At 43.1% G+C, this 24,039-nt stretch overlaps 3 protein-coding genes across 3 annotated transcripts in view; 2 read left to right on the top strand and 1 right to left on the bottom strand.

Annotated features, from left to right (window-relative positions):
- Window positions 1-1,335: 1,335 nt before the first annotated feature.
- LOC133020923 (high-affinity choline transporter 1-like) lies at window positions 1,336-6,067 on the top strand. The gene is made up of 8 exons (XM_061087690.1): window positions 1,336-1,519; window positions 1,789-1,905; window positions 2,017-2,172; window positions 2,332-2,480; window positions 2,558-2,701; window positions 2,812-2,965; window positions 4,921-5,138; window positions 5,214-6,067. The coding sequence occupies exons 1-8, from the start codon at window positions 1,336-1,338 to the stop codon at window positions 5,772-5,774; spliced, it is 1,683 nt and encodes a 560-aa protein (XP_060943673.1). The 3' UTR covers window positions 5,775-6,067.
- Window positions 6,068-7,280: 1,213 nt separating this feature from the next.
- LOC133020362 (high-affinity choline transporter 1-like) lies at window positions 7,281-18,041 on the top strand. Its single transcript, XM_061086887.1, has 8 exons — window positions 7,281-7,464; window positions 7,734-7,850; window positions 7,962-8,117; window positions 8,273-8,421; window positions 8,499-8,642; window positions 8,753-8,906; window positions 17,164-17,381; window positions 17,457-18,041. Exons 1-8 carry the CDS (start codon window positions 7,281-7,283, stop codon window positions 18,039-18,041), a joined length of 1,707 nt encoding a protein of 568 aa, XP_060942870.1.
- Window positions 18,042-23,079: 5,038 nt separating this feature from the next.
- The window catches only part of LOC133020361 (ankyrin repeat domain-containing protein 1-like), a 5,902-nt gene continuing 4,942 nt past the window's right edge, over window positions 23,080-24,039 (bottom strand). Inside the window, exons 7-9 of the mRNA XM_061086886.1 lie at window positions 23,870-23,968; window positions 23,642-23,740; window positions 23,080-23,181 (exon numbers count right to left, since the gene is read on the bottom strand). Of these exons, the coding sequence (XP_060942869.1) occupies window positions 23,080-23,181; window positions 23,642-23,740; window positions 23,870-23,968 (300 nt within the window). The remainder of the gene's footprint in view (window positions 23,182-23,641; window positions 23,741-23,869; window positions 23,969-24,039) is intronic.

Raw genomic sequence — 24,039 nt, 5'->3', positions numbered from 1 at the left:
CCTGGGAGACTGAGTTCGCTCCAGCACATGCGGTCATGTGGTTTCAAGTTTTGTCCACACATGTAGGCAGAGAAGGAGGCCGTGTGGTTCCACAAAGACATTGCCCAACATACTATATATACATAAAAACTGGCTCACACGTAGAAGGATGGCAAAATAACTCAGGTTATACAAACCAAAAGTATAGACAACAGGAAACACAGGAGCAGGACGACTGAATAAACCTCAATGTAAAAGTCAATCTGACAACGAGAAACACAAAGACTCTACACACAGAGGAGGCAGAGATAATAGACCACAGGTGAAACACATGAGGAAAAAATATGGTTACAGTTGTTTTCAAAGGCATAAACACTAAAATCAAAAGTATTACACAATTATCAAAATCTTACACTCAAAGAGCATAACATGGGCCCAGATCTGCACCACTATCAGCACAATGTCAGACTCACACTTTTTGCAAAACACTAAACACACTTGCATTAGACACATGAGTATGTCATGATGTCACTTCCTTGCAATTCCAAAGCACTGACTGCACAGAGGAGCAGTGACACAACTTGGATTCAACAATTTTCATTCACAAATAAAAAAGTTAAGTTTTGTTGAGTTGCACTTACATGTAGCACTTTATAGTTTGGCTTTTTTGAGGCTAAGTAGTCACTTGGTTCTTGTTGTTCTGGGTTTGTTCCCTCGTGGTTGATGCACTTATTGTGAGTCGCTTTGGATGAAAGCGTCAGATCAATGAAATGTAATGACGCCGTTTCGAGTGCAATATGAATGTCAGGGCTTCTGGATACTTGGATGACACCACAGGAGCTGTATGGAGGCATGTTGTGTTTTTATTCTGTTGGCTTTTTACATCTGGGAATCGAGGCCACATTATCTTGTGTAATAGAAGTGAGAGTTATTCAGTTAAAATGTATTAAGAAACCTTTTAGGAATTTTTCTGATGGGAGGAGACAAAATAACACACACACACACACAAACACACAAACACACACACATACTGATGAGTTGCCATGACTGATGAACTTATAATCAAAGTTCGTCTGCCTCATGTTCAGACCTGTGGGACAAGTTGCCCTGTAGCCACGCCCATTCTTTACCAAAGAAGATATTCATTTTGGCAAAAGTCTCTTGAGGCCCATAATTAGTTTTACGAGCCGAGAGTGAGGAAGTAAATCGTAGCCACTGTAAGAGAAGCTACACTCGTCTACATGACTCTTTTTCAAAACCTGATTTTACGAAAGTGGGTCTGTTGTTTCCCAGTTCCTCTCAACAGTCACTCAGGTGAAAACACGTTGGTGTGAAAGACAGTCAACATTCTTCAACATGGCAGTGAACATCCCAGGAGTGATATTGATGGGGCTCTTCTACCTGTTGGTCCTTGGGACCGGCATCTGGGCTTCTTTCAAGTCCAAGAGGGAACAGAAGAAAAGTGGAGCCAACGAGATGGAGATGACGTTACTGGGAAACCGGAGCATCGACTGGGTGGTGGGGATCTTCACCATGACAGGTGAGGACAGCTCAGCTGAAGACCACAGGATGGAAACTGTCTGTCGCAGCATGGAGGCAGAAAGATCTGGCAAATTATAAAAGCCTGACCTTTACAAGAAAACATCATGAATTGTTGTTTATTATGAATAATAAACCGCCAAATCAGATTAGACAACAACAGTCTTGGTTGGGTGAAGTCCTACTGGTCCTATTGATCAATTATACTGAATTATGATCTCACATTTAGTCTTTGTCCAAATATCTGCTGTGTGTTGATCCATCCTGCAGCTACATGGGTTGGAGGAGGCTTAATTGTGGGCACAGCTGAGATGGTGTACACTCCGTCAATGGGACTAACCTGGGCAGCCACCATGTTAACTGCATACAGCTTATCTTTTATTCTATGTAAGTTGAAGTTGGCAATTTTACTTCATCAATTCACCTTAAGTTGAATCCATATGTTTGTGATTTCTTGGTATTATCATGAGTTTCTGTTTTTCCCCTCATTAAATCAAGGTGGCCTGGTGTTTGCTAAACCACTGAGAGAAATGAAGTGTGTCACAATGATGGACCCTTTCCACATCAAGTATGGACAAGTTCTGACAGCTGGACTGAGCCTGGTCTCAATTTCTATTGATGTGATGTGTCAAGCATTAATACTGATTTGTTTAGGTAAGTAAGAATATACAGAAGCACTTTAACCTCTCCTCATATATATGTGTGTGTGTTTAAATGTCAGTTTAAAATAAATGTATGTGAAGGAATATGAGTCAGTGATACTTGTAGAGTCTGTATATAAGTAGAACTCCACTGATCCAAGGTGTTTAACAGGAGGCACCATGAGTGTGGTCCTGGATTTGCCCTACACTCTGTGTATCTGGATCTCAGCTGCAGTTGCCATCATCTACACTCTGCTGGGAGGTCTCTACTCTGTGGCCTACACTGATATTATTCAGCTTGTTCTTATATTCATTAGCTTGGTGAGTTGCTGTTCTTTAAGGTTTTATAAAGTGCTGGAGTCCTTGTCCATTACTCACATTTGTATTTGTCTCTGCAGTGGCTGTGTGTTCCCTTTGTCTTGATGAACCCTAACTGCTTGGACATCAGCAAGACACTGATGAACAACACCTTACACGCTCCCTGGATTGGTGCACCAGGACTGGAGAAGACCTGGATCATGATGGATGAATTCTTGATGTTTGTAAGATGGAGCAAAACTGTGGCTGATGTCAAATGTACTTCACTAGTGTTGAGAGAAATCCTCAAGATAAAGACACTTGACTCATATTTTAATTCTGTTTAATTTTCAAGACATTGGGAAGTCTGGGATATCAGTGTTTACACCAGAGGACGTTGGCAGCTTCTTCATTAGCCACAGCTAAGCTCTCGTGCTTAGTCGCTGCTTTCCTCATACTTGTGCTTGGAATACCTCCAGTACTGCTTGGGGCAGCTGCTGCATCTACAGGTACTGACAACTTCTACACACTAATGTGTTGTGCAACAATGCTTAAAAAGTGACACCATAGAATGGTGTGCATTTAGACTTTCAATAAATTTGGTTATCAAAATAAAAAATAAAACATTAATATTTAAAATATTAATATTAAATCATAACTTTAGTTGTTTAAAGTTACCTCGGGGCACCACCCTTCACAGAAAAGTAAAGATAGCGAATTTATTGATTTAGATCAGTCTCATTTAGATCGAGTTCAATTAGAAATCTCAATATTTACTATTAAAGATTATATAATGAACAGTGAAGGTTATGGAGTTCTTGACAGTGTAGAGGTTGGCAAATTTCACTTATGCGTGTGTCTGTGTAGATGCTTAATAAGACAAAAGGGGTAGACTGAAATGCAAAGAATATTACAAACTAACCTTACTTTCGAATAACTTATAACCCAAAATATCACACACACATATCAAACTCATAGACATCACACTGAATTGAATTAACAGTCTTGCTTAGCCTATTATAATTATTAAGCCCAGTATGTTACCAGTCCTTAGAAAGGGACAGAGTTGCTGTGCAGTTTGCAGTTCTGTGACGTCTCCTGGCTTTGTGTGGTCGTCAGGTTCTACATTCGTGGTTCTGTCGAGCTGTGAGGCTCCGTTGCTTGTTGAATCTAAACTGCAGGACATCGAGTCGCTGCTAGGAGTTTGGAAAAGCTTGAGATGCGTGGAGATTTCCTTGAAGAGATGAGTTGGAAGCTGCACCTCTGACCTCCTCTGGTTGGGTGGGAAGAGAAGATTTGAGCTGGAGCAGCCCGGCTTCTCCCTCGGCGATGGAGGAAGAGAGGCTGGCCGCCGGCTGTCCTTGGAGGGTCGATCGAAAGAGAGAGACTGTGTAGAGAGGGAGATCTTGGTCTTATATAGGCCCTGCGACCTCACAGGTCATGGGTCCAGACTGCCCAATAGGAGTTGACCATTGTGGCCAGGTTACAGAAAGTAGCTTGTTGCATGCAAAGAAAGACTGTGAAGAGCATAACTAACATTATCTTTCAAATAACTTATAACCAAAATATCACAGCAACAAAAATCAAACTTATAAACATCACACGGAATCAAATGACCAGTCTTTGCTCAGCCTAGTATAATTATCAAGCCCAGTTGTGTTACCCGTCCATGAGAAGGGAAAAAGGTTGATGTGCGGTTGGAAGTCCAGTGAAGTCGTCTTGCTGGTTTGTGGCTCCTGTTGTTGTGGTTCTGCTGTGCGATGCAGCTCTTGAGCTGGTTCTTAGGCTGGACCTCGCGTCGCTGCCTTTTGGAAGGTTTTAGCAGTCTGCTCCAGTCAGACCTGCTTGAAGGTTGGTAGAGCTTGGATTAGGAGGAAGATTCCCTCGCTTGGTGAGTAGAGAGCTGCACCTCCTCCATTGAAGTTGAGCAGAAAGAGAGGTGACCTCCTCTCGAAGAGTTGAGTCGAAAGGATGAGTTGAAGAGAGCAAGTGAGCTGGACAGCCACACTTCTCCTCTCAGAGGGTTGAGTAGATAGAGGAAGAAGGAAGGGAGAACTGGGCTTATATTGGCCTGGTGACCTTATGGGTCATGGGGACCAGAGGGACCAATAGTGGTTGAAACTTCTGTCTCCGGTCAGACTTCACACCTCTGTGTGACGTTGAGGAACCCTGGGAGACTGAGTTCTGGAAGCTCTTGTTTGTCTCCAGAACAAAGAACATGTGCTCAAGGCTTTGACTACACATGTGGGCTGAACTGTAGTTCACAAATACCCGGTACCAACACCCCATGTGATCCCTGTAAGCAGACTACTTGATCACTATAACCACATTATTTAACCAGCCTTTGAGGAGGAGCGATTCTGTTGTCGATTTGGACGATTGATTACTTTATCCTTGATCACTTTATACCGTGTCCACTGTAGTGTTTTATTTTTGTGTGAATTTTCTTTGGTCTGCTCCTCAGATTGGAACCTGACGTCTTATGGTTCTCCATTTCCATATGAACGTGGGGAAGCAGCTCAAGTCTTGCCCATCACATTACAGCACCTCACCCCGTCCTTCATCTCCATAATCGGAACAGGATGTGTTGCTGCTGCTGTGATGTCATCTGCTGATTCTGGTTTGATTTCTGCTGCTTCTGTCTTCACCTCCAACATATACAAGAACATCCTGAGGCCACAGGTGAGAACATTGAATTATAAGATAATAGTAAATATCTCAAACCTCTTCACCTCTTCCTCTCTACTTCTCCTCCAGGCATCAGACAGAGAGATTCAGTGGGTGATCCGAGTTGCTGTGATGGTCGTGGGTTTGGTTGGTACATCACTAACCAGCCAGGAAAACAGTGTCTTACTCTTCTGGATTCTAAGTGATGAAGTGGCCTACATCATAATCTTCCCTCAACTGGTCTGCGTCCTCTTCATCAATATCTCCAATGGTTACGGAGCTGTTATGGGCTGTGTGGTGGGATTGGTGCTCAGAGTTCTCAGTGGACTCCCCTCACTCGGGCTGCCAGTTGTCCTCCACTTCCCAGGATGTGTTCTTGAGGACGGAGTTTATGTCCAGCACGCTCCAGTTAAGACCATCTCCATGCTGTCTGCCATTGCTGCCATTGTGTTGTTCTCCTATCTGACGTCTGTGCTCTTCAACAAAGGCCTGTTACCTGAGAAGTGTGACGTGTTCAAGGTGAAAGTCCAGCAATCAGCACGAGAGCTGACACTGGTACATGGGGCCAAAGAAGACAATGAGAAAGAGACACTGGATAACAGGTGTCCTCAGACTGAGGCCTCAGAGCCAATGATTAGCTCAGAGTGTTAGAGTCCCTGAATATCTGTTGTTTGAATCCTAACACAGACCAGGACGTTCTATCACATCCTACTTCCCCATGGACACTTCTGCATCCAAACACAGGGGCATTAAGACAAGTGGACAGAGATGGCGCCAGTTCACTGAGGACATTTGTCTACAGTTCAACAAGATTGACTTTATTTCATTAAAATAAGTTCATATTGCAGCTTTGGTCCTTTATTGGGTTCTTTGTTCAAACTCGGACAAATGACAGCGAGATCTACTGAACTACAAAGATTGTGATCTCACCATGTTGTGTGTCTCTTATGATGTAAAGTGTGATGGTGAGATACAAAATCAGATATTGTAATGGTCGGAAATTACTCCTTCATATTGCTGGCATTTTAATCTGTGATGCTTCAGGGCACTTCAAATCTTTTGTATTTATACACTTTCATTTGAACCACTTCACCATAATCGTTTAATAAAGTTGATTAAATGATCACTGAATCATTGCAGCTGGTTCATTTAGAAAAGACGGGGCAAAAAAAATTTGACTATATTGGCTTCAAATTCTGAAACAAGCTCTTCCATTTGATTACAGCTACATTATGTGTTGTCCTCTCTGACCCAGAATAAGACTCATATTAACAAGTAGGATAAGGGAGGGAAAAGCAAGAAGTCACAAGGTCATTAAATGAACACCTGTCTCTAGTTGTACTTAGAAAGTTGCTGAGCTGGATCCAAATACAGACAAAAAAGATATACAGCAAGTAGTGGATATATATGTATATATAAATACTATATATACATAAAAACTGGCTCAAACGTAGAAGGATGGCAAAAGAACTCAGGTTATAAAAACCGAAAGTATAGACAACAGGAAACACAGGAGCAGGACGACTGAATAAACCCAAACGTAAAAGTCAACATGACAAAGAGAAACACAAAGACTCACAGAGGAGGCAGAGATAATAGACCACAGGTAAAACACATGAGGAAAAGATAAAACCACGATGGGAAACAGGACAAAGACAGAAAGTCAAGTGATATAGATGCACAAAGAACAAAGGTTCAAAATAAAACAAGTAACGAAGAATTCAAAGTACGACACAATAATTTGGATGACACGACAGGAGCTGTATGGAAGCATGTTGTGTTTTTATTCTGTTGGCTTTTTACATCTCGGCATCGAGGCCACATTATCTTGTGTAATAGAAGTGAGAGTTATTTAGTAAAAATGTATCAAGAAACCTTTTAGGAATTTTACTGATGGGAGGACACAAACTAACACACACACACACACACACACTTTGATGAGTTGCCATGACAGATACACGTTTAATCAAAGGTCGTCATCCTCATGTTCAGACCTGTGGGACAGGTCCCCCTGTAGCCACGCCCATTCGTTACAAAAGAAGATATACATTTTTCAAAACCTGTTTTTCCAAAAGTGGGTCTGTTGTTTCCCAGTTCCTCTCAACAGTCACTCAGGTTAAAACACGCTGGTGTGAAAGACAGTCAACATTCTTCATCATGGCAGTGAACATCCCAGGAGTGATATTGATGGGGCTCTTCTACCTGTTGGTCCTTGGGACCGGCATCTGGGCTTCTTTCAAGTCCAAGAGGGAACAGAAGAAAAGTGGAGCCAACGAGATGGAGATGACGTTACTGGGAAACCGGAGCATCAACTGGGTGGTGGGGATCTTCACCACGACAGGTGAGGCCAGCTCAGCTGAAGACAACAGGATGGAAACTGTCGGTCGCGGCAGGGAGGCAGAAAGATCTGGCAAATTATAAAAGCACGACTTTTACAAGAAAACATCATGAATCGTTGTTTATTATGAATAATAATCAGCCAAATCAGATTAGACAACAACAGTCTTGGTTGGGTGAAGTCCTACTGGTACTATTGATCAATAATACTGAATTATGATCTCACATTTAGTCTTTGTCCAAATATCTGCTGTGTGTTGATCCATCCTGCAGCTACATGGGTTGGAGGAGGCTTCATTGTGGGCACAGCTGAGATGGTGTACACTCCGTCAATGGGACTAACCTGGGCAGCCACCATGTTAACTGCATACAGCTTATCTTTAATTCTATGTAAGTTGAAGTTGGCAATTTTACTTCATCAATTCACCTTAAGTTGAACCATTATTATTGTGATTTCTTGATTTTATCATGAGTTTCTGTTTTTCCCCTCATTAAATCAAGGTGGCCTGGTGTTTGCTAAACCACTGAGAGAAATGAAGTGTGTCACAATGATGGACCCTTTCCACATCAAGTATGGACAAGTTCTGACAGCTGGACTGAGCCTGGCCTCAATTTCTATTGATGTGATGTGTGTGACTGTAACAATGATTAGTTTAGGTAAGTAAGAATATACAGAAGCACTTTAACCTCTCCTCATATATGTGTGTGTGTTTAATTGTCATATTAAAATAAATGTATGTGAAGGAATATGAGTCAGTGATACTTGTACAGTGTATATAAGTAGAACTCCACTGATCCAAGGTGTTTAACAGGAGGCACCATGAGTGTGGTCCTGGATTTGCCCTACACTCTGTGTATCTGGATCTCTGCTGCAGTTGTCATCATCTACACTCTGCTGGGAGGTCTCTACTCTGTGGCCTACACTGATATTATTCAGCTTGTTCTTATATTCATTAGCTTGGTGAGTTGCTGTTCTTTAAGGTTTTATAAAGTGTTGGAGTCCTTGTCCATTACTCACATTTGTATTTGTCTCTGCAGTGGCTTTGTGTTCCCTTTGTCTTGATGAACCCTAACTGCTTGGACATCAGCAAGACACTGATGAACAACACCTTACACGATCCCTGGATTGGTGCACCAGGACTGGAGAAGACCGGGATCATGATGGATGAATTCTTGATGTTTGTAAGATGGAGCAAAACTCTGGCTGATGTCAAATGTACTTCACTAGTGTTGAGAGAAATCCTCAAGATAAAGACACATGACTCATATTTTAATTCTGTTTAATTTTCGAGGTACTGGGAAGTCTGGGATATCAGTTTTTACACCAGAGGACGTTGGCAGCTTCTTCATTAGCCACAGCTAAGCTCTCCTGCTTAGTCGCTGCTTTCCTCATACTTGTGCTTGGAACACCTCCAATACTGCTTGGGGCAGCTGCTGCATCTACAGGTACTGACAACTTCTACATAGTTATTTAAACTGTGAAATCTAACATCCGCTTATCTGTTGTATTTAATTCTACCGAAAGAACAAAACATGTTAAATCAATGTTTAAATCACAGGAAACCAAGGAGAAGCATCTTAGTGAGCAGGTACAGAGCAAGGTGACTGTGGCAGTCGACCTTTCCACGGGATTCTCCCACACACAGCCAGAGACAGACTTGTTTCTTTTAACCATTTCTATTAATCACAGACACACGTGAGAAATAAACCTAAACAAACCTCAACTTAAGCAACTATTTTTCCAGCTCAATCCTCTGCTCAGTGTCCAGGCGTCTCTCTAGTGTCTGAGTTCTTGAGTTCCTTCCCTGAGGCAGCGCAGATTCTCCCTTTTAAGCACGAGGACCAATCAGCTAGCAGCTCTCACCTGCACTGACTAATCCTCTGTGCTGCAGTTGAGGCTCTCTCAGCCCCAGCCCATTTTGTAGTTTACAATACTCACCTAAATAGTCCACTCACTGTTCTCTCAGCAACTCCCGACGTCTGGAGAATCACTTTTAATTGAGGCAGAGGACAAAATATTGTCTAAGAAGACAACTGTAAAATACTCAAGAGCAAGGCGCTCACGACAATGCATCAGCCACAATGTTCTCAGAGCCCTTGATGTGATGAATATCCAAACAGTAGGACTGGAGAAAAAAGGAACCAACGCATCAATCTGTGATTAGGGCAAGACGAAGAATGAAGAAAAGTAATGGGATTGTGGTCAGTGTATATCAAAATGGGAACGCTAGAATCAAGATAAACTTCAAAGTGTTGTAACGCCCAGATCAGACCAAGACTTTCTTTTTCAATAACAGAATAATTGAGATGGTATGAACTGAACTTTCTGGAGAAAATACTCACAGGCAGGAAACTGACCATATATATAATTGGCTCTGGCTTTCAACAGATCTGTTAAAGGAGCAACAACAGAAGAGAAATTCCTGCAAAAATGTTGGTAGTATCCCACCAAGCCCAAAAATCGATGAGCTCCTTCTTGATGGTGGGCACTGGATAGTTTCTAATTGCAATTACCTGTGCCTGAATAGCCCTACCACTTTGCCAAGTTGACAATTGGTCAAAATCCTCTGAGTGCAGGTCTTCCAAATAGTGCAGAGTTTTCTGACTAGTAGTCTGAACCTCCTGAAGGAGAAAAGCATTTTGCGCTCGTAGGGCATTTACCTCCTGTTCCATGGCTGCTTTGCTCTGACAGGCAAGGTTGAAATGCCTGTGGAAATTTAGAATCATACATCTCAACAATGGACCCTTTGATGCTGTTTGTGCATCACACCTGTCATTAAGAAGTGAATCTATTTATTTATTGCACTCATTGAAGTTCAACTTGCTGATGAATTCAGGATAGCCAGGGGTCAGGCTCTGTTCTAAGGAAGAAACAAATTGTTCTACACAGGGGTTCTCCATTGTTGAATCTGAAATTTAAGGATTAGATTTAAGTTTATAAATCAAAAGACGTGTGGTTGGCTTTTGTGTTGCGATGGCAGACACCTTGTAGTGTGGATTCTATCGTTCCTTCCCTGAGGCAGCGCAGACTTGGGCTGATATTAGGGGTGGGAATTGGCAAAAATGTGATGATTCAATAGTATTGCGATATTTGGGCCATGATTCAATAGTATTGCGATTCTGCGATATATTGCGATACTGCAAGTATTGCGATTCGATTCTCTGATTTATTGCGATTCATGTCCCCAATATTATTCAAAGGGATTACAAAAAATGAGGAAAAAAAGACTGCTCAACTCACTTCAAATGTCACATTTAATTCTGTGAACAACATTGTCTTCTACACATTAACTGAAGTGCAAAAACTAAGAAAGGGTCGTACAAAAACTTTGTCCTTGAACATTCACGACACAGGACCTTTGTAATTATTTTCTGAATAGGAGACCTCTCACATGAACACTGAGCTCAATCATATAAATAAGAGTAACCTAGAGTTTCAATCAAATTGAGACCTGCAAGGTCATGACCCAAAATGTTAAATTCATTTGGGAATATTGGCATTTTTGTTCAGAAAAAGGAGTTGGTCAACATGCTCAGATGTTAAAGTTCCTCTGGGCCGTTACTATATCTCCTGCAGTGGAGAACATCCTTTCGCATACACACTAGGTATCTTTTAAACTCTGAAACTCTCCTCGTCAATAGTTTGTGCTACAGTATCGATATAATCGTGGGCGCAAAATATCGCGATACTGAACAGAATCAATTTTTTCCCCCACCACTAGCTGATATGCTAGGCCAGAGGTCTTCGACAGGGGGTCCGCGACCCCTAGGGGGTCCACGGAGGTACTGCAGGGGGGTCGCGAAATGTTTGGTTGATTAGACAATTTTTGAAATTTGTTATAATTTTTTTTTTTTTTTTTTTCACGAATTTAAATGTCTTTCAATACACATTAACATGCATCCAACATATTGTGAGGCTGATTTGACCCTCTACTTGACAACCTCCATCCATCCAAGATAAGATAAGTTGTGTGCTGCCCATCAGGGTCCAACATCTCACTAATGTGGGAGTATGTGCGCCATCCACAGATAGCTTGAGGATTCACTGTCTAAAAACATGAATCTGTGAATTACTTTAATAGCTCAGTGTTGTATGCAAGATGTACAGTGGGTACGGAAAGTATTCAGACCCCTTTAAATATTTCACTCTTTGTTTCATTGCAGCAATTTGAAAAAATCAAAAAAGTTCATTTTATTTCTCATTAATGTACACTCAGCACCCCATCTTGATAGAGAAGAACAGAAATGTAGAAATGTTTGCAAAATTATTAAAAAAGAAAAACTGAAATATCAAGGTTCCTAAGAGCACAGTGGCCTCCATAATCCTTAAATGGAAGATGTTTGGGACGACCAGAACTCTTCCTAGACCTGGCCGTCCAGCCAAACTGAGCAATCGTGGAGAAGAGCCTTGATGAGAGAGGTAAAGAAGAACCCAAAGATCACTGTGGCTGAGCTCCAGAGATGCAGTAGGGAGATGGGAGAAAGTTCCATGAAGTCAACTATCACTGCAGCCCTCCACCAGTCGGGGCTTTATGGCAGAGTGGCCCGACGGAAGCCTATCCTCAGTGCAAGACATATGAAAGCCCGCATAACGTTTCTACATTTCTGTTTTTTTCTGTCAAGATGGGGTGCTGAGTGTACATTGATGAGAAATAAAATGAACTCTTTTGATTTTAGCAAATGGCTGCAATGAAACAGAGTGACACATTTAAAGGGGTCTGAATACTTTCCATACCCACTGTATGTTTATAAATGGCAGTGGCATGGCCACCCTGTACCTTGCACATGTTTAAATTAAAAACATGAATATATGAACCCGTGTAATATTTGAATAGCTTAGTATTGAATGCACAATATCAGGGTAGTTATGTTTATACATGGCACTAGGCCAGTTTAATATAAAACACCATTTTATACAATATATATAGTAGGGGGTCCCTGCTCCATCTCTCCACCTGTTTGGGGGTCCTTGGCCTGAAAAACGTTGAAGACCCCTGTGCTAGGCAGTAGCAGCTAGGTACAAGCTCTGTTACAAAGGGCCAGGGGCGCGCTATGTCTTAATTCAAAAGCATTAAACAGTTACAGGAATTTTCGCAGCTTGACCAGTTAACATGGAATATGTGATATCCAAATGTTAAAAGAAATTATTAAAATTTCAACAAAGAACGTTCAACTTGAATTATTAGCAACGATAGCAATCTTTAAGTGTAACACCATGGGGACTTAAAACGGTAGTTATTAATAATAAATTATTAGTCAACATTTAATTTCTGAGTAAATTAAATTTTGACCACAATGCAGTTGTTTGTAAATACGGTTGAATGTCTGCTCCGGTGGCAGACTAGTGGAATTGAATTCAAACCTTTAGCTTGACTGCAAATTCCAAATTCAGTTATTTCTGGCGTTGGCCTAAAGTGAAAAACACATTAATATTGCATAGTCATGAAGTTTTGCAAACTGTACTCACCCTCACACGGGGCACCATATGTTGTGCAATAATAGTTAGGAGGGATACCATAAGCTGGTGTGCCTTTAGGCGTTCAATAAAATTGGTTGTCAAAATAAAATATAAAACATTAATATTTAGAATATTAATATAAAATCATAACTTTAGTTGATTTAAAGTTCTCTCGGGGCACCTCAAAGAAGGGAAAAGATAGCCAATTTATTGATTAAGATCAGTCTCATTTAGATGTAGTTCAATTAGAAATCTCAATATTTACTAATAAAGATTATATAATGAACAGTTAAGGTTTATAGAGTTCTTGACAGTGTAGAGGTTGGCAAAATTCACTTATGCAACATTAATGAAAAAAACTTTGTGAAAGAAAAACATTTATTATGAATATAATAAAGTATAAAACACAAATTACTAACAAAAGGTACAAACTAACAAAGATCTGTATGTGAGTGTGTGTGTGTGTGTGTGTGTGAATGAGGGGCTCTCAAAATGGTGGTTGACCAAAAGAGTAACACCTTCCTGTGGGCTTTAAGATGGACCCTAAGATAGCAGCCCCCCCCCCCCTTTCTTCTGGAGTGGGGGAGTGGGTAAGAGATAATGGAAGAGTATTTGTAGAGCGTAACATAGATTAACTTTGATTTAAAGGGGACATATTATGCCCATTTCACCACAGTTGATATGGTTCCTTGGGGTCTTAATGAAATGTCTGTAACATTTTTTGGTCAAAATACCACAAGGATCATTTAAAACAGCAGCCTTTTTACCCTGTCTAAAACAGCCCTCCTCAGATTGTCCTGTTTTGAGTGCTCCGCCCCCCCCCCCTCTCACAGCCCCGCCCCCCCGTCACACCATACACACTCCACCAGATCTCCGCCTCCGGGGGGGGGGGGGGGGGGGGGCTATGCCATGCAGACAGACTGTGAGGTCACAATCTGGTGTTTTCCCATTCGACTCACTCTAGCTCATAGTTTCTGACATAGAGGAACCACAACAAATAGAAGCACTACAAAAGTGGAATTTTCATAATATGTCCCCTTTAACTTGTAGCCACAATAACACAACACTTATCAAACTTATAATTACCACACAGAATCGAATAAACAGTCTTGCTTAGTCTAGTATAATCATTAAGCCTTGTATGTTACCAGTCCTTGGAAAGGGAGAAAGTTGCTGTGCAGTTCGCCGTTCTTCCTGGCTTTGTGTGAAGTCTCCGGTTGGTCGTAAGGTTTCTGCTCCCGCGGTTCTGTTGAGCTGTGGGGCTCCGTTGCTTGTTTGAAGTCCTTACCTGCAGGACACCGAGTCGCTGCTAGGAGTTGGTAGAGCTCAAAGGGCGAGGAGGTTTCCTTGAGAAGGTGACCTGAAAGCTAGACCTCTGACCTGCGGTTGTTTGGAAGAGAAGATTTAAGCTGGAGAAGCTCGGCCCTCTCCTATGCGGTGCAGGAGAGAAGGGTGGCCGCCTGTCTCGTCGGTGGGGCGGTGGAAAGAGAGAGAATTGAGGGAGACGTTTCCTTATATTGGGTAGGTGACCCCACAGGTCATGGGCCAGAGTGACCAATTGGAGTTGACCATGGTGGCATTTTTCACACCTCTGGGCATCCTGGGAGAACATTGAGACCTGTTGCCCCCTGGGAGACTGAGTTCCTTGACTCTCTCAGCACAAAGAGAACATGTTGCGCCCTGGGAGGTTGAGTTCCTTGCCTCTCAAGACAAAGAGGCCATGCGGCCTCAAGCTTATGACTAGACATGAAGGCCGGAAATCGGCCTTTGGTTTCATAAAAACGTGTTTCCCAACAGTAGTCAGTACAGAACCATTTCTGGAAACCACACAATCTTCCTCCTGTACAGACATCTCAGCAGCAGGTGAGCGTCTTTCAATAGCGTCTGTCATTAACACAGGTTTCACAATCTGTTGCGGCAAAATCCCACAAAATGGTGACTCACAAGTATAATAAGGCTTTAACAGGTTCACATGAGAGAGCTGAGTTGATTTTTTACATTTTGGCGTAGAAATCAGGTAATTCTGCTCAGACACCTTGCGCAAAACTGAAAAAGGGCCGTGACTTGGCCTGAAACGGTGAACACACTAGTGGTAACAAAGACAGAACCTGGTCACCTGGACTGAAGATGCGAGTCTTGGCCTCATGGTCATAAATATTTTTCATTTTCCTCTGAGCTGAGCAGCAAATTTTCCCTAGCTTTTTCCCCAGCAACTAGAATCTATGCTGGACACCATTCATATAATCAAGCAGACTAGTGGTTCAGATTGAACAACTTCATCATGCAGTAACATTAATGGTCCGCGCACCGTGTGACCAAACACAAGCTGGCTCGGACTAAAACCTGTGCTCTGCTGAAGAACCCCTCTGGCAGCCAACAACAACCAGGGTAAAGCTACCTCCCAATCCTGACTCAACTCTACACAATAGCTACGCAACAGAGATTTCAGTGTTTGATGAAACCTTTCCAAGGCGCCTTGACTCTGAGCGTGGTATGCTGAAGCTGAATATGTTTTACCCCCAGCTGTTTCAAAACCTGGGAAAGGAGAGTAGTTGTCAAATTTGTGCCCTGGTCACTCTGGATCACCGTAGAGATCCCAAAAACAGAAATAAATTGTGTCAAAGCTTTAACCACAGATTTAGAATTAATGGAGCGTAACAGATATGCAGCCGGATATCTCGTGCTCTGACACATTACTGTAAGCAAGTAATTACTTCCCGACTTTGAGCCTGGTAAGGGACCAACACAATCGATTATTAAATGCTCAAATGGCTGAGAAATTGCAGGAATTGGGAAGAGAGGAGCCGCCTTAATGTTCTGGTTTGGTTTACCGGTCATTTGACTAGAGTGACAAGATTTGATATAGCGAGGGACATCCCTCTTCAGCGTCTGATAGCACTTTATCAAAAAGCTCTCGAAGTGAAGGATCAGCTCGCTGCTCAGTTACCAGTACGATGTGGGAAACTGATAACAAAGAGTCAGGCACGGACACAGAGCAGGTTCCAGTCCCCTCTGCCATGCTCTGTTCAATTTCAGGTTCTGCCTTCTCATGGCACATAGTTCTAGGAACTGCACAGGCCGAGAACACATCCGGGAAACACTGTGCACTCTCATCCGACTCTTTAGTGACAGGAGAGGATGTCACCACCGGAGCAAGCTCCAGTATCTCTCAGGATTTTCACTGGCACCTTTACACTACCGCCGACAAAAGACACTTGACCACCAGACACAAAAGCAGAAAAATCTGATTTCTCTAGTGTAAGCTCTACTGAAGGCTTCCCCTGTTCACGTGGAGCTCCAACACAGCAAGGAATAGCACAACTAGATTTAACACATGGTAAAAACTTAGACTTAGTGTTCTGACATGTCCGTGACCAGAACCACCTTTAGCCCCTGATTTAATAGGACATTCGGCTTTCCAACTTAAACATGTTTATCCCCGACATCCATCTTGAAATGATCAGCAATTTTAATTTATTGATCCTGCGAACAGCGGTCTAATAACTCCTCTGACGGAGACCTCAGAAACTCATCCACAGTAGCCATGACTGAAAAGCACAGGTAACTTGTGCATCTGCGGTCACACTCGTAAAGCCGTACAAGCAACACGTCACTGCAGCGCTGTCCCGCTGACTGCCCATCCAGAAACGGACTAAAGCTCCCCCCTAGTCTTCAGAGGCTAGTTGTGGTCGGTATTTATGCACTGAATCCCGGAAAACCCGGCAAAGCAACCAAACTGGCGTCTCCACCTGCAGCCTCGGATGTGCTCCAGAGACAACTGCTCCAACCACTTTCACACCACACTACCAAACCCCAACGAACTCGGAAGGGCGTTCGCCCTTTAGCCTAACCGGGACAGAACAGCAGCAATATACGACCGTATACAGGCTCACTCGAGCTAAACACCTCCAGGAAACACCCGGCACAGCAACACAGAGATTTACAGAAACAAGCCGACTCAGAATAGCGTCAGTTCACTTACAGGAACATCTCCCACACAACCAAACTACGCCTGGCCGAGGTGTGCACTGATTGACGCTGACATCACCTCCACCTAGGGACACCTAGTGTCCAGGTGAGGGGAGAAGGGAGCGTCACACTATAACCACGTTATTTAACCAGCCTTTGAATAGGAGCGATTCTGATGACGATTTGGACGATTGATTACTTTATCCTTGATCACTTTATACCGTGTCCACTGTGATTTTTTATTTTTGTGTGAATTTTCTTTGGTTTGCTCCTCAGATTGGAACCTGACGTCTTATGGTTCTCCATTTCCATATGAACGTGGGGAAGCAGGTCAAGTCCTGCCCATCACATTACAGCACCTCACCCCTTCCTTCATCTCCGTAATCGGAACAGGATGTGTTGCTGCTGCTGTGATGTCATCTGCTGATTCTGTTATGATATCTGCTGCTTCTGTTTTCACCTCCAACATATACAAGAACATCCTGAGGCCACAGGTGAGAACATTGAATTATAAGATAACAGTTAGTTTCTCAAACCTCTTCACCTCCTCCTCTGTACTTCTTCTCCAGGCATCAGACAGAGAGATTCAGTGGGTGATCCGAGTTGCTGTGCTGGTCGTGGGTTTGGTTGGTACATCCCTACCCAGCCAGGAAAACAGTGTCTTACTCTTCTGGATTCTTATTGCTGAAGTGGCTTACATCATAATCTTCCCTCAACTGGTCTGCGTCCTCTTCATCAATATCTCCAATGGTTACGGAGCTGTTATGGGCTGTGTGGTGGGATTGGTGCTCAGAGTTCTCAGTGGACTCCCCTCACTCGGGCTGCCAGTTGTCCTCCACTTCCCAGGATGTGTTCTTGAGGACGGAGTTTATGTCCAGCACGCTCCAGTTAAGACCATCTCCATGCTGTCTGCCATTGCTGCCATCGTGTTGTTCTCCTATCTGACGTCTGTGCTCTTCAACAAAGGCCTGTTACCTGAGAAGTGTGACGTGTTCAAGGTGAAAGTCCAGCAATCAGCACGAGAGCTGACACTGGTACATGGGGCCAAAGAAGACAATGAGAAAGAGACACTGGATAACATGTGTCCTCAGACTGAGGCCTCAGAGCCAATGATGAGCTCAGATTGTTGGAGTCCCAGAATATCTGTTGTTTGAATCCTAACACAGACCAGGACGTTCTATCACATCACATCACACATCACCTGTTAATTTCTCATGATGTATACGTTCAAAACACCGACTTGTTATCGAAAGTGGACACTGTGTTAATAAATGGTGACCATTGACAAATCACATGTCTCAAAGGCTGGATTTCTTTTCCATTTAAAAGTGATAACAGTTATGATTGTCAGTGTTCTATAGGGCAATTGTGACTGGGCTCTTTGTTTATATTTAACCTAAGTCCTACAAGGAGTTTATAACTGGTTAATGTATTGTCGGCTGCCTCTGAATGACCTACAACATCAAACGAGACTATCTGCGAGAAACTTGGCCTTTTCTATAAACATGAGGAATAAATCTTATTCACATTATATAAATGTTACCTTTAGGTCCCATTTTCCAAAAGTATGTCTCCATAACGATGATAATTACTTTACCTTGGAAATTTAGGCTTCCATTAGCACATATGAGCATAAGAATAATAAAAAGTAAATAAGTTAACATGCTGACAGGTGAACAGGCTGCGGCAGGTGAACAGGCTGCGGCAGGTGAACAGGCTGACATGTGAACAGGCTGACAGGTGAACAGGCTGACATGTGAACAGGCTGACATGTGAACAGGGTGACAGGTGAACAGGCTGACATGTGAACAGCCTGCGGCAGGGGAACAGGCTGGCAGGTGAACAGGCTGGCAGGTGAACAGGGTGACAGGTGAACAGGGTGACAGGTGAACAGGGTGACAGGTGAACAGGCTGACAGGTGAACAGGCTGACATGTGAACAGGCTGCGGCAGGGGAACAGGCTGACAGGGGAACAGGCTGACAGGGGAACAGGCTGGCAGGTGAACAGGCTGACAGGTGAACAGGGTGACAGGTGAACAGGCTGACAGGGGAACAGGCTGACAGGGGAACAGGCTGCGGCAGGTGAACAGGCTGCGGCAGGGGAACAGGCTGACAGGTGAACAGGCTGACATGTGAACAGGCTGCGGCAGGTGAACAGGCTGACAGGGGAACAGGCTGCGGCAGGGGAACAGGCTGCGGCAGGGGAACAGGCTGGCAGGTGAACAGGGTGGCAGGTGAACAGGCTGCGGCAGGTGAACAGGCTGACAGGGGAACAGGCTGCGGCAGGGGAACAGGCTGCGGCAGGGGAACAGGCTGGCAGGTGAACAGGGTGACAGGTGAACAGGCTGCGGCAGGGGAACAGGGTGACAGGTGAACAGGGTGACAGGTGAACAGGCTGACAGGTGAACAGGCTGACAGGTGAACAGGGTGACAGGTGAACAGGCTGCGGAACCACTGAGACAAACAGAGTGACTAAAGGCCGGCGCATGCTTCTGCAACTGCGTCTGCGGCTTTTCACGCAGCTGTGTTGAGGGACTCGTTTTTAATTTATGCTTCCCCAAGGATTGCGCTTGTTGCAAAGCAATTCACCGCCAGACCACTAGGGGGAGTAACGTTTTTGTTTTTTGTCGAAGACGACCTTAGAGACGTCTTCTTCATGTGTGGCAGTCGTGGTCAACTGTTTATTTACATCGCCACGGCTGCTCCTCATAACCTTTTTCTGGGGGACAAATCCGCCAGTCAGTGACGGGTTATACAAGTGGTCATAGTTTCGGATCTCTTCTCCCAAACTCTCTTCTATTTGGTCCATATTCGTTCTTCTAAATCTTCCGTGGTTTCTGCCGGTATTATGGGGCATGAAACCGGAAACTAGACTCCGGACGGGATGTAGTAAGCAGACCAATCACAGCCTTGCGGGCTGCGTGAGGCTTGCCGAGCTTTGCCGTATAAGGCAGATTTATAGTCAGATTTTACGCAGGCACGCAAGACACGCAACGTGCCCCTTGCGTGCTTGCGTACCCCCTCTTGCGGCTTGCATGCGTTCGCCAATTTTTCTAACTATACGACAAAGCACCACAAGCCTCACGCAGCCCGCAAGGCTGTGATTGGTCTGATAATACCGGAAGAAATCACAGAGGATTTAGAAGAACGAAAATTGACCAAATAGACGAGCACTTGGCAGAAGAGATCCGAAACTATGACCACTTGTATAACCTGTCACTGACTGGCTATGAGGAGCAGTAGTGGCGATGTAAATAAACAGTCGACGACGACTGCCACACACAAAGAAGACGTCTCTAAGGTTGTCTTCAACAAAACACGTTACTCCGCCTAGTGTGTTGGCGGGGAATTAACACGCGCAACCCTTGGGCAACCATAAACCAAAACAAGTCTGTCGATGGACTGCCACACCCCCTCCTCCAACCACTGAACATTTTAACATTTTAACATTTTGCACTAGACTGTTACTACTGTATTATCCCGCCTATAGTGTATTCATATTTATATATTTATTAGTGCTGTCAGTTAAACGCGTTATTAACGGCTTTAACGCAAGCCCATTTTAACACCGTCAATTTTTTTCACTCGCACACATCAACAACCCTTCACTTCCTCATTGACCCCCGATCCCCAACAAAACCAGCCAATGAGGGCCTGACATACCCAAACAACCCCATCCTATTGGTCCAAACAATCACATGTCCCACCCGACCCCTTCACTGACCCTCAGACATCAGAGCGCTCCTTCAACACAGTGTTTTACTGAATATACGTCAAAACCAAACATAAACATAAACCCAGTCCGTTACACTATTAGGCTGCAGCTATATGTTTTTATTTATTTCAAAATAGGGAACTTTTTATTTCAAACATTTTCCACAAATATGGGTAGGACTCAAATAGCCCTACAAAGTTCTGTGTTTAATTTATTTCAAAGTAGGCCGATACTTGCCTGTGTATTTAGTTTGATTGTTATTTTGTTGCTTGTCTGTTTGAGTAGCTAGCTGAAAGCAAAGGAGTAGTAGGCTTACAATTTATTGGTATCCTAACTGTTACGGATTAATTGCGATTAATCGCAAGTTAACTATGGCATAAATGCGATTTATCGCGATTAAATATTTTAATCATTTGACAGCACTAATATTTATATATTTATCCTGCTCATTGTGTATTCATCGTTCTTATATCATACACTTCCTCTTAATACTGTAGTATTCCATATATATTTCTAAATATACAAATCTTATTTATTTACATATTCACTTTTAATATGCACAATACTCTGCACTTTAACTGCCTTTTTTGCACTTCTGGTTAGATGCTAAACTGCATTTCGTTGTATAAGTACTTGTACTGTGCAATGACAATCAAGTTGAATCTAATCTAATCTAATCTATTACAAACAGTCCAAGAATTAAACTTAATGACAGATTGTTCCCAAGATGTAAAATACAGAAAGAACACAGACAGAAGGAGACTGGCTGAATATCAGCAGCTGCAGTCCGACCCGCTGAGGTGATCACCTGCAAACTCCTCCCATCAGGTTCTTAGAGGATTTCAACCAAACCACAGCATGAACCCTGTGAAGGTCTTCAAAAGTTAAATTATCTGAAATTAAATTTTTGTCAACGTTCATTAAGACACATTTAAAGATAAATATTTAGGTGCCATGTATAGTTTGTCTCTGTGTGTTGTAGCTGTTCCTCAGTGATACAGATGTTCTCACACAAACTAGATCTCCTCACATGTGTCGTTCTCAACATTTGTCTTTTTTACGAATGTAAAAAAGTTTCTAAATTGAGCTTGTTGAAACCTTCAGAAACTCTGTATCCACACAACTGTACAACACCTACAGGTTTAAACCTGCCTAGTTCTGTAATTAAAATTATAAAAAGTAACATTTCTCTCTGTTGTGAAAAAGCTGTGAGGGACATTCACTCCACCCGAGTGTGTATGTGTTCGATTCGTCAACACAGAGGAAATTAGATTCAAAATATCTTTTATTCAATCGATCCATAATTACAAAGAAAAATTTACACTCATCTGTCACAATACAAAATAAATCAAATTATTGATCATCTGTCAAGACGTATTCACTTCACATAACTTTCTTCAGACATCCTCAGAACCAACTGTGACTTTTCACTTTCTTCCCTCTCAACCTTTTACAAAATCTCTTCACTGCATCAGAAGAGGCGGGAGACAGCCGAGTTGACCTTTGACCCCAGACGCTCAAAGGGATCTGGATGAACTTTGTCCAAACTTACAAACACAAGCAAAGTGATGCTGTAAGGTTTGACCAAAACTCCATCCACGGTTAGAAATTAGATTTTGTGACGTTGGAAATAATAAAACTGGAACAAAAATTTCAGAGGGAAAAATTATGCAAGAGCAAGAGGAGTCAAAGAGTATCAATCAAATCAGTATCAATAAAATCAGTATCAATAAAATCAGTATCAATCAAATCAGATCTGATTGGACTTGACTTGGCTGCAGGAGAAGAGCTCTGTCGTAGTTTCCTCGTAGAACTGAAAGAGTAAACTCCTGCTTCATCCTGTAACTTCCCTCAGAACACATCAGACCAAACAACTCGTCTGAATCAATACAACATGTCGTCTGTTCACATTTTAAACATAAAATTCACTTCTAATCACTTAGTTATATAGGGTAAGTATTAAAATCAATCAAACACAGTAAACTGATCACAGACCGTTGCCATTAATCAATAAATAATCATTTTCTCAGCTTAAAGTACAAATGAAGAAAAGCATCTTCACGTTGTCGGCCGAGACATTGTCCAGCAATATCAGTGAATCCATCAGTGTTAATAATCACAATCAATGAAGCACGCTGATTCATTTCACATTATTGATCAATCATTCATTATTGATAATTCAAGTCCCTGCTGCTGCTCTCAGGAAAGTTTTTCTCTAACGCCTGCCAATCACCCTGAAGGTTGCTGGTTCAAATCCCTGAACCCGGAGCGAAGTTAAAGACAAATGCTCTATTACCTGAGGTGAACATCTGTCAGAGTGTGAGGTCTGCAGCGCCTCAATGGACGGACGCACGCTGAGGGAAGACAGATGAAAGAACGGATCTAAAGTCCAACTTGTCTTCCTACCACTCTTCTTCTTCTCTTGTTTAATCTTTCTACCACTCTTCCTCTTCTTCTCTTGTTCTGCGGCCTCGCCCTCAGCGGGAGATTCTGCTGAGTTTCTCCTGGTCACAGTTACACAGGAGACTCTTGGCTCCGTTCTGCCAGGAGGACAGCGTCTCCAGCGGGGTTTTCCCGTCCTGCACAGGGAAACAAAACACTTGTGTTCTTCACGTCTGTTAATAAGTCGTCGGTCTTCATTTGATGCGTCACAGTGATGAACATCTGTACAACAGCTGCTATAGAGATTCAACTACATATTCAATCCTCTTTGTGATGATGAGACGAGCTGTATGAACAGAGTGATGGACCTAACAGCTCAAAACAACTTGATCGCCCCCCCCCCCACCGGGGACAGGTCATTAACCTCCTCCATGTCAGCAGATGGGACACGGACCAAACTAACATCAAAGGAGACGTTAAATGAATGTTTGTCAAAGACGTTTGTGTCATTTCAGGAAGTTCTTATCTCACTGACGTTTGTTCAAGTTTTTCTGATCTGTTATTGGATGAGATAAAGACGTGTTGATTGACAGCTGCGACTGACTCCTGATTGGTCAGATCCGCTGAGTCCAGATGTTTCTGCTGCTGAGTTCTTACGCTGTTCTTGGTGTTGAGCCTGGCTCCGTACATCATCAGCAGCTTGATCATCTTGAATCTGTTGATCCTCACAGCGTCGTGCATGGGCGTGTCTCCGTCCTGCGGCGTGGGAGCACACAGGAAGTCAGTGTGGGTTCTGTGTAAGGTGTGTAGTGTGTGTAGTGTGTGTAGTGTGTGTAGTGTGTATCATGTACAGTTAATATCAGTGTCGTCCAATCAGCTTCTTACTCTGTCTTTAGCGTTGACGTCGGCTCCACAGTGAACGAGATGTTCTGCACATTCACTGTGTCCCGTCCTCACAGCCACATGGAGAGGAGTGCTCTGCAGCTGAGAGGAGAGGAGGAGGAGAGGAGGAGAGGAGGAGAGGAGGGGAGGGGAGGAGAGGGGAGGAGGAGAGG

Source organism: Limanda limanda, chromosome 15 (genome assembly GCF_963576545.1).
Source record: "Limanda limanda chromosome 15, fLimLim1.1, whole genome shotgun sequence".
Taxonomy (NCBI): domain Eukaryota; kingdom Metazoa; phylum Chordata; class Actinopteri; order Pleuronectiformes; family Pleuronectidae; genus Limanda; species Limanda limanda.
This window is presented reverse-complemented; position numbering and strand designations above follow the sequence as displayed.